The sequence below is a fragment of the Cnephaeus nilssonii genome, assembly GCF_951640355.1.
Source record: "Cnephaeus nilssonii genome assembly, chromosome: 6".
In the NCBI taxonomy this organism is placed as follows: domain Eukaryota; kingdom Metazoa; phylum Chordata; class Mammalia; order Chiroptera; family Vespertilionidae; genus Cnephaeus; species Cnephaeus nilssonii.
Genome location: NC_137077.1, coordinates 12,150,256 through 12,169,205, shown reverse-complemented (window position 1 = coordinate 12,169,205; position 18,950 = coordinate 12,150,256). Strand labels below are relative to the sequence as shown.

General features: G+C 43.9%; 1 protein-coding gene across 1 annotated transcript in view; it reads right to left on the bottom strand.

The window, feature by feature from the left end:
- The window catches only part of ALDH1L2 (aldehyde dehydrogenase 1 family member L2), a 43,803-nt gene extending 26,408 nt beyond the window's left edge, over positions 1 to 17,395 (bottom strand). The window contains exons 1-7 of the mRNA XM_079775096.1: positions 17,235 to 17,395; positions 11,442 to 11,586; positions 7,783 to 8,017; positions 5,473 to 5,638; positions 3,692 to 3,793; positions 3,393 to 3,482; positions 326 to 460 (exon numbers count right to left, since the gene is read on the bottom strand). Of these exons, the coding sequence (XP_079631222.1) occupies positions 326 to 460; positions 3,393 to 3,482; positions 3,692 to 3,793; positions 5,473 to 5,638; positions 7,783 to 8,017; positions 11,442 to 11,586; positions 17,235 to 17,282 (921 nt within the window). The 5' untranslated portion in view covers positions 17,283 to 17,395. The remainder of the gene's footprint in view (positions 1 to 325; positions 461 to 3,392; positions 3,483 to 3,691; positions 3,794 to 5,472; positions 5,639 to 7,782; positions 8,018 to 11,441; positions 11,587 to 17,234) is intronic.
- Between the last annotated feature and the right edge of the window lie 1,555 nt (positions 17,396 to 18,950).

Here is an 18,950-nt window from a genome sequence, read left to right as displayed (position 1 = left end):
GAGAGGAGAGAAGCATCCTTCCCAAGACCAGTAGATGGCAGAGCAGGGATTCATATCCCATTTTCTGACTAAATTCCATGCTCTTTCTACTCATTGCGAAGCTGACTGTTCAGGTTCTTGGGGCCATCCTGGGAGCCTTGTTCTCATCCAGGCACATCGAGGTGTGAAAAACAGAGAAAAATGGGCACAGGTATCTTGAGCCTCCCACGTCCCACTGCAAGGTCAGATTACGTTGAGAAAGATATTCCCTTAATAGCTTGGGGTATAGAAGGAAACAAAAAAAAGGGGGCGGGGTATTTTACAGGTGACCATATTGAACACTCACTGCTTTTCCATCGTTACCAAAAAGAACAAGTCCATGTTTGGTGACAAGGCCAGGCTTCTTGGCACCTTTCATTTCCAGTGGTTCTCCAGGCGGCACGGAGCTATTCAGTAGTGAAGAGCCATAGAACGTGACCATCTAATAAAGAGATCAAACCCAGAGTGTGACGTGGGAAAGATGCACCTCTGAACGGGTGTTTGCAAACAGTACTCTGCAAAAATGCTGGAATTATCACTCATGATAAGATCAGACACCCCAGTGTGAGAGACTGTCTCAAGCATCTGTAGAAATGACACAGAGCAAGAGATAGTCTGCAACTATATGATTGAAGAGTTTAAAAAATGTCCCACATCCAGAAAACATGAGTATACATTTATCATTTATTCACATTGATGCAAAGGTGAGTGAGATGAGAAACTCTCACAGACTTTGCAGGCTGGAGGTAGGGTTTTTGAGGGGAATGGAGGTGTTGGGGGGAGGGGTGTATTCCAATGTATTGTGGTTATTGATGGGAAGTACAGGGTGCTTTGTGGGTGAGTTCATGGAAATAGGACTGGATCTAGACTGTAACCAAGAGAACTCGTTATTAACTGATTTGTTATTATAATTCTACTAGAGGCCCGGTGCACAAAATTCGTGCACAGGGTGGGGGGTGGTCCCCTCAGCCCAGCCTGTACCCTCTCCAATCCAGGACCCCTTGGGGGATGTCCGACTGCCGGTTTAGGCCCAATCCCCGGCAGTCGGACAATCCTCTCACAATCCTGGACCGCTGGCTCCTAATCGCTCACCTGCCTGCCTGCCTGGTCACCCCTAACTGCCCCCCCTGCCGGCCTGGTCGCCCCTAACTGCCCCCTGCTACCAGCCAGGTCACCCCCAACTGTCCCCTCCCTGCTGGCCTGGTCGTTCCTAACTGCTGCCCCCTCCCCCGCCGGCCTGGTTGCCCCTAACTGCTCCCCTCTGCTGGCCTGGTCACCCCAAACTGCCCCCCCACCGCTGGCCTAGTCACCCCTCACTGCCCCCCTGCCAGCCTAATTGCCCCCAACTTCTCCCCCTGCCATCCTGGTTGCCTCCAACTGACTCCCCCCCCCCCCCCCCCCGCTGGCCTGGTCACCCCACATGCCCCCCTTTCCTGCTAGCTTGGTTGCCACATGCAGCCTGCTTGTTCAGTCGTTTGATTGCCCCTCACTAACCCCCCTGCCGGCCTGGTCGTAGGCAGCCATCTTGTGAGGGCATGAGGGTTAATTTGCATATTACCTCTTTATTATATAGGATTACTGTCCTCTGTCATTTATTGAGGACAATAAAATCAACATTTGCTGAATACTTTTGGCAGGGAACAAGCACTTAAATGAATTAACATGTGTTAACTCATTTAATCTTCACATAACCCATAACCTATAAAGAAGGCACTACTATTCCATTTTACAAGAAGGAAACCAAGGCATTCAAAGGTTAAGTAACCTGCCCCAGGTTACATAGCAAATAGTGCAGAGCCAGAATTTTGACTGAAACATTCCAGCTCCAGATCCCACACTCACTGCACTAAACTTCCTCCCTTGGTCCTTCATTGATCCCACATATTTTTATTTTATTATTATTTTTTAAATATATATTTTTATTGATTTCAGAGAGGAAGGGAGAGGGAGAAAGAGATAGAAACATCAATGATGAGAGAATCATTGATCGGCTGTCTCCTACTGGAGATCGAGCCGGCAACCCAGGCATGTGCCCTGAAGGGAATTGAACCATGACCTTCTGGTTCATAGCTCGATGCTCAACCACTGAGCTGCGCCAGCCGGGCATGATTCCACATATTTTTATTGGCACCTCATATGCACTAAGAACCCTGCTTCAGTGCTGAGATTATCAAGACAACAACTTGAAGCCCTTACCCCTAAAAGGTTCATAGTCTAGTGGAGGAGAAGGGATTAGGTAAATAAAGAGACACAATATATAATGCGCTGTGTCAGGTAGGCAGGGTATTGTTGGAACAGAGAGGATGGACCCTCAACTTCACCAGGCTGGACGTGTGAGCAGGACAGGAAACTTCTTTGAAGAGGTGAAACCTGAGAACCTGAGTTGAGATTCCCCCGTTGTGAAGGCCCTTCCTGCTCCGGTTCCGCCCACCTCCCTGCTTCATCTCTCCCCTTGCCTCTCACCTGGGGCTCAGGCTTCATTGTGAGTTTGGGGTAATACATTCTCCTGTCCCTGGGTCTTCACCTCCTTTTCTTATTCTCTACCTGTGACCTTTTCTCAACGTGCAATCAAATAAGTCAGCTTTTCCAGGAAGCCTTTCCTAACACACCTGAATCTGGGCCTCAGGGACGTATAGCACTTGTTTTACTGCGTTACTTGTCTTACTGAGTGTTTATTCACTTCTCTGCCTTTTCCATAAAACTGCAGGCTCCGTGAGAGCAGGGGCTGTGCCTACTGTCTGCTCCACAGCAAATGCTCTCTGTGGGCTGAGTAAAGAAGGGGGTGTTTCCTTCAGCAGGTCACATATCCCTAGATCTCAGATGCTCCCCATGACCAAGGGAAGACCAGAGGAAGCCTAGACTTATGGGTCATACCTCTTACAATGGTAACATGAAAAAAAAAAAAAAGTGGTCCCTACTCCATGAGTCTTTGGGACCTGTCAGCTGTGGCTGTCTCCCTTCCTAGCCATGGAAGAGCATTTTCTTGTTTATGGCAAAGCTGTCACATAACTGGTATCAGATTCTGACTTGCACAAGTAACATTCTTCACTTTTAAAACCCTGGAGGGTGCTGGGTTATTGCGCAAAGGTCTATTTTTCAAATGTTTCTGCGAAGTTGAACTAATTATTGCAATGGGTGATGGAAAACATAAGGGATCAAGAAATCCAGTGACATGGGTGAAGTCTCCTTTAGCTTCCTGCAATGCATAGGACAAACGTGATTTCTAGTCAACAGGTCCAGGATTGAGTGGAAAATGATGTTATGGGACAAAATAATATTCTGGAAACTGTAGGAAAAGTATTTTCAATAAAGGCCTTGTTAGCATAAGAAACATTCAAACCTGTTAAAAAAAAAAAGTGGTCCCTAGAACATACCTGTCCATTTATCTCTGCCCAAGCGCCAGGGACTTTATCATGGCCTCGGATCCAGTTATGTAAAACTTCAGCAGACTGATCCCAAGAAATCTAGGAAAGCACAAAGCACAGGCTGAACCTCTTGATGTGGACAGTGTCAAAGGCAACGGAAACATTTCTGTCCCTCAGCAGTAGAAGTAGGAGTGGTTGGGCTGGCTGGCTTGGAGATCTGCCTTTGGGCCAAAAAAAAAAATAGTACACTGGGAACCACTCAAAGGTTGAGGGCCATATAAATGGTTGAGTTGAGTTGGTATAAATACCTCAGCATTTTCCTTTTTCTGGATACCTTCATATGTTGCCCCTTCTTCTGGCTGGGGAATCCGAGGAGCTTTCCCATCGGCTATGAGTTGAACAGCTTCCACCTAAAGCCAGAAACGTTACCTGTGTTACAGCCCAATGGGCAACAACAGCATGATCTGTTTAGCTGAAGTTTCTGCTCTACAGAATGACTGCTTATAAATCTGTCCAGAGAGTCAGACTATGACAATAACTAGCATTTCTTCAGATCTGTCTATGTGCCAGGCAGTGCGGTAGTTGCTTCATGTGAAATACCCCTTGCAACTTCACACCCATCCTGCGAGGTGAATATTATTATTCCTGTCTCACAGATGAGGAAACGGAGTCTTAGAAAAAGTTAAGCAGCTAGCTCAAGATTGCAGAGATGGCCTGTAGGTGTCAGAAGAAAGATCTGCATCCAAGTCTATCTACTGCCAATATCAAGTCTGAACTTCCTTCTTTAAACAAATTTCAACCTCCCCTGGGTGATTCAATGGAAATTTCAGGTATATTATTGTAAAATAAGTCATGATGGGTTATTTCTTCTCATCATGATGATTTCAGACAGTGATACATTGCTATATGTAAGTAATTCAACTTGCTTTCTAGCTTAGGACACCTGGAAGTTTAAAAAGTTAACATCTACCCGTGAGTTTGATTGCATTTTGGATGTGTCCTACATTCTCTTCCATGTTATATTTATATTTATGTTTGTCTTGAGTGGAGAGCCTCTCTCCTTCACTGGGAGGCCTATGTGAGCTCAAGTTCTCAGATTTCTCTCTAAGCACTCAGAGCTGCTGACCAACCTCCCCAAGAGCACATGGAGCAAACCACCCGGGAACAAGGACAAGTTTACAGCTCATTCATTCTACCCACTTCTAGCTATAATATCTCCTGGGCTTGGGTTCAAGAGCCAGATTTGGAAAAATGCCACTGAACACATATAATACCATTTTGATTGTATTATGTAATTATTATTTTTGAGCACCTATCGTATGCCAGGTGCTTTACACAAATGCCATTTAATTTTCACAACAACTATCCATCAGGTAGTATTATCTAGATTTTATAGATAAAGAAACCAAGGCTAACGAGTCTAAGTGAGCTGCCCATTGTCATACGATAAATAAGTGATAGAATGAGAACTTTGGTATCAATAAATCATTAAGTGATACAAACAGAATACTGCTCTCCTCCCTCTGAAATCAAAGGCTGATGCTTTATGTCATCTTACTGTCCACCTCTGTGTTGCTACTTCTACCATAGCAAACTCTGGAAAACATTAAATAACAGTAAGATTATCTTTCAATACTTTTACAGGCTAATATAGTTTTACTTTGTGGGGTACATGCTCTGAGCACATCTGAACAAATAGAGCAACACCAAATTTCACCCCATTATATAGACTGATTTCAGATACTTTTACAGGAAGTCCAAATTACATAGCAAAATTTCTTAAGATTCTCTGTACTTCTTTACAATTAGTGTTATAAGCAGGGTTGGAGATTCAAGTATTTGGCAAAATAATTGAAACAGTTTGATTGCTAGTTCATCCATTTGATCATTGCACTCAGAAAAGCAAATCAGCTTCATTGACTAGAAATTTTAAAGTTCAGATATCCACCCTAAATACACTATCCTACTGGTAAATGTAAAATTTAATTTTATTTGGATTTACATTTTTAGTAAAAATTCCTAAAAAGAAAAATATCTTCAAAACTTTGAAGGTTTACTAAATTCTTCTTGATGGCATAAATGTACTGACCATGGCTTTGATTCCTTCAGGAAAAAGAAATCTATTATATAGTGCATCCACTGTATCATTGGGCTCAACATCACATGACCTCTGAAGAAGGATGGGTCCTGTGTCTAAACCATCATCAGCCCAGAATACAGAAAATCCAGCTTTCTTATCTCCCATAATCAGAGTCCTGTGAAAATAAAGAGTCTCAACTTAAAAGTTTGGTCAACTGTATCATAAAATGATGAATTAGTGATAGTAAAGCACAAGGTAGTTACAATGGAGAGTTGATGGTGAATGAAGCTACTGTGAAATTTTTTTAAAAAATAATTTTTGATTGATTTCAGAGAGGAAAGGAGAGGGAGAGAGAGATAGAAACATCAATGATGAGGGAGAATTCATTGATCGGCTGCCTCCTGTACACTCCACACTGGGGATGATCGAGCCCGCAACCTGGGCATGTGCCCTGATCGGGAATTGAACCATGACCTCCTGGTTCCTAGGTCAATGCTCAACCACTAAGCCACACCACTGAGCTATAAGCTATTAACAGCAGAGCTGGGAAATATCACCACTTATAAAAAGCAATATTTAATGGCACTGCTATTTTATACATCCATACATCCCTAGTCTTGTTAACACATACTAATGACTTACAGTCTACTGAAAAAGGCATTAGAGTCCATCATTACTACCACCCACTGACTACCTGGTGTTGGCTTTCTACAGCAGCATCAAGTAATTTTACCCACCAGGGTCAATTCTTACATCATACTTGACCGTGTATTAGGCAGAATAAGATAATGGAAGATAAAACTAAGGATGCTTAGTGCAATGTGAAGAGGAGAACTGATTGTTAATTTAAGTTGTGCAATTCAGGAAAAAGCATCATTTAGAGCTAGAAGTCTGCATAAATTCTAGTAAAAGATGGTTGATTAATTCAACTAGTATTTGTATTTTGGGCTCTATAAAGCTTAGCCTAAGAGAAAATGCCATCCCTACGGGAGTTTATAATACATATGAACTGGGCATGTGGACAAATAAAATCGTATCCGTATCAGAGAGCAGGCTAATATAGACCAAGCATGAAGTAGTAGATCAGCCATGTCCACGATAGAAATAATTTTTACTTCTCTGAGCAATTAATCAAGCCAGACCTAAATAAATCAACCAATCAATCAATCACTCTTTTCAGAAATGTTGTGGCTTTATGTTACCAAGATCCTTGAAAATATTCATATACTTTGACTCAATGATTCTGCGTGTAGAAGCAACGTGAAATGAAAAAAAAAACACAAAACACACAAGTTTAAGTACCCAGATATGTTTTACAGTACTATTTAAAGAGCAAAAAGAAATCAATTTATGTAATCAGATTTTAAATACAATGAAATGTTCACAGTTAAACTAAATATAGATTTTCTGTCTATTCAATAACCTGACACTGAGAGATGTCTGGGAGATGTGCAGGTAAAGGAAAGAAGGTACAGAAAGTGAGCAAGGCCCACAACATGATGTACCTATGGTATTGGGTACCTACACTGTACCAGGCATTGTTCTTGATTCCGGGAAGTACAGCAATAAAATAGTTAGACCACAGTCCCTCCCTCAAGAAGCTTAAAGTTGAGTGGGAGAAGACAGGCAATGAAGATAATTTCAGGTAATTCAGCATTTCCTGAAATGTACTTGAGATGTTCTACGCAAAAGAAAAAAAAAGAAAGGCTCTATGATCAAATAAGTTTGGGAACACTGTGTACTCAGATTCCCTCCGGGAGATTATGATGCTAATGTTACAAGCTCTAACAAGTCCTTCGATAAGGAAATCCAGCATAACCAAGCTTGTCTGATCGCAGCACCTTTGTTTAAACCTAGCTGAAGCCCATTCTTGTAACCTGGTTACAGACCACTCTTGGGAAATGCTGTTTTGTCTTACGCAGTACCTCTAACTCTCAGGGGAGTTCATGCAACAGTAGCAATCATACAGGACCTCACAATTGTTCAAGCATACCTACTTCCTTGATCACCTTGGTAAAAAATAGAAAGATTGTGTGCAATTGGAATAGGCCCATCTTCTCTGTTATTAAAAACATCTCACCAGCCCGGCTGGTGTGGCTCAGTGGTTGAGCATCAACCCAAGAACCAGGAGGTCATGGTTCAATTCCCAGTCAGAGCACATGCCCGGGTTGTGGGCTCGATCCCCAGTGTGGGGCGTGCAGGAGGCAGCTGATCAATGATTCTCTCATCATTGATGTTTCCGTCTCTCTCTCTCCCTCTCCCTTCCTCTCTGAAATCAATTAAAAATAAAAAGAATAAAAATAAAATAAAACACCTCACCAGTTGATAGCAGAGGCTCCTCTGTGCCTGGGAAGGATAGACGGGTGGTAAATGATGGAACCGTGCTTTGGGCTGTCAATTACATCCATGGGGATGAACTGTGTGCAGAAAGGAAGCACGTTTAGCTCGGCCCCCACGGATCTGTAGGCCTCTGCCACCTCCTTTATGGTCTTGCCCTTGACTCTCCATCTAGGGAACTTGAACACAGGGGTCCCATCTTTCTCTGCAGCCAAAGCTGAGCATGAAAGAGAAGATTGTTTTCATTAAAAATAATTTTAGTCGCAATTTCATACTGCTGTAGAGTTACACATTGTAATTTTATAGCTTTGTGAAACATTTACAAATAAAACATGGTGGAAGAACAATTTAGATTCTGGCCAGTATTTGACCTGCTACAATTTTTCCATGAAACATTCATTTTTCTAATGTGATTTTTATCTATATAGTTAATGCAAATGTTTAAACTCAAACGTTTGTGGCTAGATACCATTTTGAGATTTTTAACTGAGGCCTTTTCTTTTATGGATCAAAATTTGTACTTCCCTTACTGATCCCGCCATTTAAGGAACACTTGCTTGTGGTTTTTGTTTTTGTTTTTGTTTTTTTTTTTAATATTTGGAGCCAGGTGCCAATACATCACCACCCAAATTAGACATACTCAGTCTCTGGCACAGTTGGAAAACCTCAAGTTTCTTCCCATGCCCGTTTGTCGAGGGGAGTCCCTTTAATCACAGGGCAAACTGTAAACCAGGGCACCTTCTCCCTGCCAAACAGGCAGATCCCAAAAGATAAAGGGAGAAAGGAGCTGAGCTGAACCTGTCTAGTTCTTTTACCCAAGTTCACCCATCAGGTAAGTTAGGGGAGGAGAGGCCAAGACTGAAGAACACATGCTCCCTGTAGGGTTTGGCCATCCTGGAGCAGATCCTAGGCTCTGTCCTGGAAAGTGTCCCTTCTTGCCCAGACAGTGTGGCTCAGTGGTTGGGAGTCCACCCATGAACCAGGAGGTCACGCTTGATTCCCAGTCAGGGCACAAGCCCAGGTTGTAGACTCGGTCCCTAGCAGGGGTTGTGCAGGAGGCAGCTGATCAATGATTCTCTCTTCCTCTCTCCCTTCCTCTCTCTGAAATCAATTTTAAAAACATATTTAAAAAAAATAAAATAAAAGGAATGATTTCATCCTACCTCTGTGAGAAACGGGCTGGCCCTCAAAGTGCAGACAGCACAAGCATGTTTTTCCATAATAAAATCTCATTTTTACTACTATATACCCTAAAGTATTAAGTATATTTCTTTTCCATTGATAACTCAACATAACTACATTTTAGGCTTTTCACCTATATATTTTTTGGTTCCCTTTCCTTCTTTTCACCCAGTCATCAATATTCATTGATTCCAGATGGGATGCCTATGCCACAAAGCCTCAGTCCCAAAGCCTAGTAAGTCTTGAAGGCCATCAAGGTGATGCCTTGATCAATGCATATGGAAGAATTTGAGAGACCAGTATAATGATGTTCATAAAATGTAAATGTTCATAAAATGTTCAAAAGCTGTAAACAACTAAAATGTCAGATAATAAGAACATAGATACATGGTAAAAAAAAAAAAAGTTAAATTGAGAGAAAATTGTGAAAGGTCTAAGAGTCACATGCTTGCAGTTCTTCTGAAGTTCATGTACATGGCAGAGACTGCTAGTTGACCCCTTCATCCTTTATGAGTGGATTCCTATAATTTAGCTGAACACACAGCCACACTGAATAAAATCTGTATTGCTCAGCCTGTCCTGCAAATAGATTTGACCTGTAAGTAAAGTCTAGCCAATGGGACACAAGTAGGAATTAATCATGTGCCTCTTCTGGATTATGCCCTTAATGAAAAACTTGCCCTCTACTTCTCTTTGTCTTGCTGCCTCCTGGATGCAGACTGGATAGTCAGGGCGGAAGAAGCTACCTGGACCATGGGATGGAAGTCCATGGAAAACAACAGAAAGAGCCTGCATTGTGATAAACGCAGAACTGCCACACCAGTTCAGGTGGCCAACCCAGACTTGAGAAACGGAATTCTGTCTTAATTTATGCTAATATTATTTGGGGTCCCTCTGATACAACAGAAAATCTGATATCCTAAATCGAAGCCTTCCCAAATATCCCCACACAGAACTGGTGAAAATAGATAGTCCCAGAAACAGGAATCATTCAAAAAGAAGCAGTTGGAGCCAGGTATATAAAAATGCATGAGGTAGGTTCCCTCAGAATTCCCCAGGGTGAGGAAACCTTTTTCTGAAACAAGGAAAATTTCTAAATCAGTAATTAAATTCATGTGCATGTGGATTCTTGGCCCAACTTTTCTTTTAGTTTGACTCTTGAAAAATAACATTAAAAGATAATATTTTTAAAAGCAATAACAAGAATTAGGAAAAATCCCAGAGCTGCTTCTTCCAAGAAAAAAGTAAAATTTTAGTGTTATTGGCATATTATGTTCCAACCAACATGTTGCATCATACCAGTGATTCATGAAGTCCCAAGTCATAAGTCAAGATTTCTAGGCACTAGTCCTATTCTTGACCTGTATTATTTGTAGACTGTTTCTGTCTCTGTGTCTTACACCCTTCCTTCTTCTTCTTCTTCTTTTTTTTTTAATCCTCACCTGAGGATATTTTTTCCATTGCTTTCTGGAAAGAGTAGGGGAGAGAGAGAGAGAGAGAGAGAGAGAAAGGGAGAGAGAGAGGAACATTGACAGGAAAGAGACACATTGATTGGTTGCCGGGAACCCAGCCTGCAACCTGAGATCCTTCGGTGCGTGGGCGGAGGCTCTAACCACTTAGCAACACCAGCCAGGGCCTTGCACCCTTTCTTGACCTAACCATAGCATGTAAATCAGAAACACACTGCAGCCCTAGCCAGTTTGGCTCAGTAGATAGAATGTCGGCCTGCGGACCAAAGGGTCCTGGGTTTGATTCCAGTCAAGGGCCTGGTCGGGATGCGCGCAGGAAGCAACCAATCTGTGTTTCTCTCACATCGATGCTTCCCTCTCTCTCCGATCTCTCTGAAAAATATATCAATGGAAAATCCTCAGGTGAGGATTAACAACAACAACAACAAAGAAACACACTGCAGGTTTGTTCTGAGGATGGCTATCTTCTTTATCTACCTTAATCACCAAGCAGCCCCAGCTATAATTTGTTCTGAGATAAATGCCTTCTTTATGATCCCACAACAGTATCTGTGGTTGGGTGTGGTCTTCCCTGTATTCCTTTTGGCATCTCTGCATCAAGTATTATTCTTTGAAAAGTCACAAGTGTAACTCAGAAAAAATATATGCCTGGAAATTCCTCTGATGGACCTGATGATTACCATGGAGATACGTGGAGAAATTCACTACAACAGGTGCCTGCTCTTTTGTCTTGGGACCCACAGAGAAGGGAGAATTTTTTACTCTATGTCCACCCTGTCCATAGACTTGGCCAGTCAAGGCTTTCAATAGGTCCCGTGGAAGCCGCAGAGCCCAGAAGGGAGGCATGCGATCTGGGTCCCCCGGGCCTGTGGCAAATAAGTGCAAGTACAGAAATGCTAATGAGAGATGACGGCTCTGAGTGGGCCCCAGGCTGAATAGTTGTAAGTCCAGTTCTGAGTCCTTGATCCAGTTGTTCCAAGATACACTCACCCAGGGGGTCAGCTTTTCCATCCTTGTCTGGAACTGTGAACACCCCCACCACTCGGTGGCCCTCTTTGCAGAGGTGGCTGTAGACTTCTTGTCCAAAGAGGCTCTGACCAATAAGGGCCAACTTCAGCTGGTTTTTGAAATAAACCTGTGAAATAATTCAGTGATGACAGATGTTAGCATGGACAGAAGATGTGTGGGTAATATTCTTTTTTCAATCATTCAAGATGACTTGAGGAAACAAAAGGCTCAAAGATCTACTAAATAAATGTTTTACTGACGTGCACTGAACCTAGATTGAGGTCCAAACCTAGTGTTACCCACCCCTTCCTAGTTGTGTGGCCTTAAGCAAGTAACTAACTTCTGTTTGCTTTGTTTTCTCATCTATAAAATGAGAATAATAATGTCACCAACATCATACAATTTTGAAGTACGTGCCTTTAATATGCAATAGGCTTAGGGCAGTGTCTGACACCAAGTGCTGTTTAAGTGAAAGCTTTAATAATGTTTTAAAGCTTTTACTACTTATATGCTTTTTAAAACTGTTTTATGTGTATGTTTGTTTTTTCATTAAGCCCAGAATTCCAAAATCCTTGGTAAGTGGATCCAATTCATTTGTTCTTAAAACCTGGATTGATCTAATGGAACATTCTTAAAAAAAAATTAAATTAAAAAACTATATATATATATATATATATATATATATATATATATATATATATATTGATTTCAGAGAGGAAGGGAGAGGGAGAGAGAGAGAGAGAAACATCAATGAAGAGAGAGAATCTTTGATCGCTGCTTCCTGCATGCCCCACACTGGGGATCGAGCCCGTAACCCAGGCACGTGCCCTGACTGGAATTGAACCGTGACCTCCTGGTTCATAGGTCGCCTTTTTAGGCATGAACTTAACAGTATACAGGCTCACACCTTCCCTGTAATTGAGCTGATAATTAAGCAATTGAGGTTTTAAAAATCCTTTTCCAGGGCCAGCGGAAGTTTCTATCCCCAAAAAGCCTAGAACTTCAACGTCTAACAGAGATATTCACAAGCAAACATTAACTCTGCCTACAGAAACCGTGTGACTATTTCATTTCCTCTCATCAAAAATTCTATATGTTCTGTAAACATTGTGTCTTCAAATCCTATAAGTAATGCTGTGGCTTGAAATAGAATTTACATGTGGCTATCTTACAAATGGTGGCTTTACCTCATGCTATTACCAATGCCAGACATTTTGAAACATCTGAAATACTACTCTTAAAACCAAGGAGCCAAGAGGCTGAGCTGACTCAAATGTCAGCTGTCATCCATTATTTGGAGTTCAAATTCAGATTCAACACGCCTCCAGAGAGACAGTGTTTAAGGAAACTGTGCCAGTTTCTTTGGAAATACTGCATTCACCGAGACACCGTCTGAGCTCAGTGCTAAAGCTGAAGTTACAAAGGTGAGTTTCTAACACTGAGAAATGTTCAGATTTTAATGAGTTAGCGTAATTCCAAAGAAAACTGGACTGGGATAGTTTACCTTACTCTTATTTCTCCAAGCATAATCTGAAGACTGACTGACAGTGTTGGCAGAACCAGCTGGGCGAGTATGTTAGAAATGTGGATTCCTAGACCCCACCCCAGATCTACTGAGTTAGACTTCAGGCCCAGGAAGCTGCATTTTAACAAGCTCTCCAGTGACTCACAGGCACACAGAGTCTGAGGACCTCTGATTTATGGAGGGTGTGCGTCTGCCAGCTACAAAAAAGATTCCACCCTGGGGCGTTTGGATCCGAAAGAAGGGGTGGAAATATTAGCAAACAGTTTGACGAGATCCTAAGATATGCCAGGTATTTCATATATATATCACTTCCTTTTGATTGCCCAGTGATTCTTGGAGATAGGCATTACTAAGCTATTTTACAGATAAAGAAATTAAAGCAGAGAAGTTAAGATACAGTTCAGAGTCAAATAGCATACTAAGTGCTATATCAATGTTACCATTATTATTTCCTCAGCATTTAGTGCTCAGGATATAATACATTATCTAATATGGTTTGAGGTTGAATTTGGAGGTTCTAAAAACAAACTAGACTCCAAAGCAGGGCTCAGGCAATAAGGAAATAAGCTAAGGACATGGTTGCTAGAACTAGAGTATAAAACCAGTACTTGGTTCCAGGAGGCAGAGAAGGGTCCAACCTCTCACTGATTCATAAGATCACCTCAAGTCCTGGAATCAGGCCATGAACCCACAGCCGCCAGCCAAACTTGTTCCAGACACTGGCAGAGGAAGCAAAATATATATGGGGGCTAACTAATCCCTACCCTGAGGAGAAATTAAGAAGCAGTGAGCCAGGCAAGAGAGTGGACAATAGTAACTGACAAAGGGTTTTATTACTATAATAGAAGCCCGGTGCATGAATTCATGCATGGGTGGGATCCCTCGGCCTGGCCAGTGATAGAGGCCTATTGGGGGAGCCGGCAGGCCCGCGGGGAGGGGCTATGGGAGGTTGGCTGGTTGGGTGGGAAGAGTGGGGGAGGGGCCACAGGAGGTTGGCCAGCTGGCTGGGGGGGAGGGGCTGCGGCTAGCCAGGGGGAAGGAGCTGTGGGAGGTTGGCTATGGGAGTGCACTGACCACCAGGGGACAGCTCCTGCATTGAGTGTCTGCCCCCTGGTGGTCAGTGTGCATCATAGCAACTGGTTGACTGGTTGTTCAGGTCATTCTGGCCATTCGGTCGGAACAGTCGCTTAGGCTTCTATATATATACTAGCAGCCCGTTTGCACGAAGATTCGTGCAATAGACCTTCATTCACCTGGCTGCCTGCACCAGTTTTCTGCTAGCACTGGGGACCCAGGCCTTGGCTGTGGCCACCGCCTTCTGCCTTCTTTCAGGGTCGGGGCTTGGCCCCGGGCGGCGGCCTTGGGCTCGGCCGCACCCAGCGTCCCTGCTACGGATCTTAGGAGCCGACCCCCGGTGGTTGCCTGCGATCCGTGCAGGCTCCCCGCTGGTGCCCAAGGCCGGGAAAGCCTCCGCCTTGGGCTTGGCCGCACCCCAACGTCCCTGTGACGGTTTCCTGGTGGGCATGGCTTGTGGTGTAGCAAAGGTATGGTCAATTTGCATATTACTCTATTATTAGGTAGGATAGATAATTGCACTAGTTAAAAAGATCCAGTCATTTCACTAAACTGAAATCAATAAATATATCTAAGTCCATTTCTTTCTTTCTCTAATTTTTTTTCTTAATCCTCACCCAAAGATATTTTTCCATTGCTTTTTAGGGAGAGTGGGAGAGAGAGGGCAAGACAGAGAGAAATACTGATGTGAGAGAAACACATTGCTTGTTTGCCTCCTGCATGAGCCCAGACCAGGGCCTGGGCAGGGGAGGAACCTGCAACCAAGGTATATGCACTTGACTGGAGTCGAACCCGGGACCCTTTGGTCCGCAGGCTGACGCTCTATCCACTGAGCAAAACTGGCTAGGGGTCTAAATCCATTTCTTTAAAACAGAAAATGGAAAAGTATATTCTATCAGGAAATGTTATAAAGCAATTTTCCCCTTGGATTTTACTACATCCTGTGAGATTCCCCCTCCCCCCCCCCCCATTTTGCTTTAATACCAAACTCATAAAAAGTGCTGTGATTTTTTTTCTTTTTTTCTAGATGGCAGTATAATTTACATACAGAATATGCCCTTTTCAATGTATACTAGTAGTTCTGTCAGTTTAGACAAACACACGGTCATGTAACCACAATCAAGATAAAAAAACTGTACCATCACCCCCCAAAAGTCCTTTATGTCCCTTTGTAGTCAATCCTTCCCCCATCTCCAGCCCCTGACAATCATTGACCTTTTGCCTATCACTAAGTTTTACTCATTCCAAATGTTAGCTAAATGGAATTATATAATAGGAAGCCCTTAGAGTCTGTCTTCTTACACTTAGCATACATATTGGAGTTTCATCCATGTTGTATGTATCAGCAGTCCATTCCCCTTTTACTTTTTTTTCTGAGTAGGATTCCATTGTTTGGAGGACTATACCACAGTTTGTTTATCTTGTCACCACCTGAAGGACATTTAACTTATTTCCAATTTTTAGTGACTACGAACAAGGACTCTATAAACATTCATAAATAGGTATTTGTGTGAATGAAAGTTTTCATGGGTAAATACCTAGGAGTGCAATTGCTGGGCCATAAAATGTTTAACTTTATTTAAAAAAAACTGCCAGTTTTCCAAAAATGGCTGTATCATTTTAGACTCCCACCAGCTGCACTTGATTCTGAACAATTCTTATAGGACACAGTCCAAAGGATGGCTCCTCATTTCCTATGGAGCAAGAAACACCAAATTCTTCACTTAGCCCATGTCTTCCTTTTGGCCATTGAAGAAACTGCCTTCTCCCCAGCCACACGTCACTGTTCTTCCACGTGCATTCCTGGGTATAGTCCGACTCAGGCCCCTGACCCCTCACCGTGCCTGGTGCTTCCCCACACACATGATTTTGTTTATGCTATTTGCCACCTGGGATGTTCAGATTTTACTAGTCAAATCTTATGTAAACCCCATGATTGTAATAATCTTTTCGTTCTTCAAGGATTTTTTCCTGCTCTCCAAAAAATATAATGCCATGAAAGGTGTTGGCAGAGGAGGCCAGTAAAACAGGCTGGTGGTACAGGCCCCTTGCCCTCTTGACGTCCAACCTAGATCCCCATGTGCCACGTGGCGGGAGGATGAATCCAGTGCCCTGCTGTAGCGAACAAGCAAAAGCTCTGCCAGAGCAAATTCTTCTTCTGTATTTTTAAAACGATGAATGTTTCCAAAATAACTAGAACTACCTGCATGGGGTAAAGTGAATGCTCGTTATTTGGTGTTGTCTGGAGAATGAAGCTTTTCCACTTAAGCCACTTTGGATCAGTTCTTGGTGTTACTGGAGACGTCTCCCCAGCTCCCAACTGTTTCCATTTGAATCTGTACACACGCAATTATGGCTTTGGCAGAGGAGACGAATCGAAAGCAAATTCTTGTAGAACACAGCAAACACGCACTTCCTATTAAGAGCTAGTGTAAGTTGGGATGGATGTTTTTTTCTCTTCCCTAAACAGCTTGTAGTCTGCTTAGATACAAGGTGGCATCTCTCTGGAGGCCCCCCCAAAGGGCTGAAGGCAGTGAGTGCCCCATGCAACGTGTCATCGGCTCTGCTTCCATTTCTGGAGGTGCTGATGCAATTCCAAGGCCCAAGGCTGGGCCAACGCTTGGTTCTTGCTACAGTTGACGAGTGTCCCAGAGTGGCTGCTTCTGCAGCGCTTAGTAATCCTAGAAATCTTGCCGCCTGCAGCTCGGGAATAACGAGCTGGCAGCCACCAGCAGTAAGTGCCACTCTCTGAATGGGCCCTGCGAGCCAGTGGGGAGCGCTCGCGCCTCTCAGGCCGCCGAGGAGGACCAGGCTGATTGATAGTGCTCTCCTCCAGCAGATGGTCTCCGTCTAGCTCGTTACCAGGGATCTCGCGATTGAAAGGGAAAAAAGAAAGGAAGCCCCAGACTCTGACCGCTCCCAGCCAGACCTTAGAAGTTCCAAAGCCCCTTCCCCATAGAAGACAATGGCATGCTTGCCAAGCCGCATCCGGGACCCCACCCCCCTCCCCCCGACTCTCTTCTGCATTCTCCCAGTTTTTTTAAAAAAACGTGATCTTGGCTTTTAGCTGTCTAAACATCGCTGCCCACCCCCAGCCCCGCCGCCCGGCGCTCCAGGCCCGGGTCTAGTAACTAGTCCGGGGTGGGAGCAGGGACGCTGGCCAGGGCGGGACTCACCCGGCCGGTGGAGAAGCGCCGGAGCGCCTGGCTGCCCCGCCGCAGCATTCTGGACACTGGCGCTGGCGAGGGCGGCTCCGCGGGCGGGGGCGCGGGAGGCAGGCGGGTAGCTCCGCGGGCGCGGCCTGCAGCTTCTAAGCCCCCGGCGGCAGCGCTAGCCGCTGGCTGGCAAGGTAAGCCCCTGGACCCGCCCCCGGCCCCAGCCCCGCCCCTCCCAGCTGGCACAGCCCCGCCCCCTCCAGCTGGCCGGGCTCGGTGGCCAATCCCGTGAGATTGGGCGGGGCATGCGCTGGCCGCTGGGTGCCTGGGGGCCCCAGGCCAGTTGCTGGGCGGGTGCCCGGAGGTACGGGCAGCTCCCTGAGGCTAGCTCGGTTCAGTCGTGTTCCAGGTACTTACTCACTGGCTGTGAGACCTTCTACCGATTAACTCAGACCCTCTGAGGTATATAGGGATCCAACTCAATGTTCAATCTGGCACTCCAAGTCGCGTCCATACACAATCCTGAGAAGGCACCAGGCATGCCAGTGTGCATCGAGTTACGAAATTGAAGGCATGGGGGCACCTTCGCTATTTAAGGATCCTGATACCTATCTCACAGTCGAATGGGAAAATTTAATTAAAGTCTGTGTATAAAGCACATGGCAAAAGACCTGGCACAGAGCTTGTCTCCAATAGATGATTGTCAGATAATGGATAGATAGGTAGGTAGGTAGGTAGGTAGGTAGGTAGGTAGATAGATTCCTTTGCTACTCAGACATGCTTAGCTGATGCTCGCAAAGCCATCTGCAATCTCGTATTGCTCTTACTTCTTACTGCTCTTTTGCACATGTAATTCTGCCTAACCATAGCACTTGCCAATTCCTCCCTGGATAATGCTTCCTAGAAGAGCTTGTCACCTGCCCTTGTCACTTGTCCCCAACTCTGCATGACCAAATTCCTTCTCTTCTTAAAGGTATAGCTCAAATACAGCCTCCTGGAGGCATTTTTCCGGATTCTTTTCTCCCTAAATTCCTTATTCCCCCAAAGTTATCCTTTACTCCTCTGAACTGGGAAGGATTTTTGCATCTTTGCATCTCTTATGATATCTCAATTGGTTTCTGGTATTTATGTACCTATTATCTTCTCTACTGGAAGCTCCTTGCAAACTGGGCCCTGTCTGATTTATAAGGATTTACAGGATCTATCGCTAAAAAGAGCTTTAAAAGTACTCGTTGAAAGACAGAATAAATGAATGAATGTATTTAGGAAGGTAAGAGGGAAAGAAAAAGAACAATCCTTGAAGCTTGGAGAATTGCAGCAAACATCCAGGGTTTTGCTTTGGGAACTGTCCCCTGCCAATTCAACCCATTTCCCCAGCAGTATTTTGTGATTTCTTGCCTTTTTAAATGTCTAAATACTGATATTCATTATATTTGTTCTGATCTGTGTAAACTGGGAGGGGTGGGCAAGGAGTGTGGTTTTCTTCCCGAATGGAGGTTCCATAGTTCTATACTCCAACTTTAGAAAATGAGTTTATGTTCACTCAGATATAATGAAATATGATGACTAAGATTTTCTTCTGTAAGAACCAAAAGTATAGTTCTCTTGATAATTGGAGGTTAGACCAGAAGCAATTAGATAGTTTCACAAACAAAAAAGCACTGCCAACCTAGATTTATATAACCAGAAAAAATGGAGATGAAATAAAGTCATTTTTAGAAACAAAAGCTTGAGAGA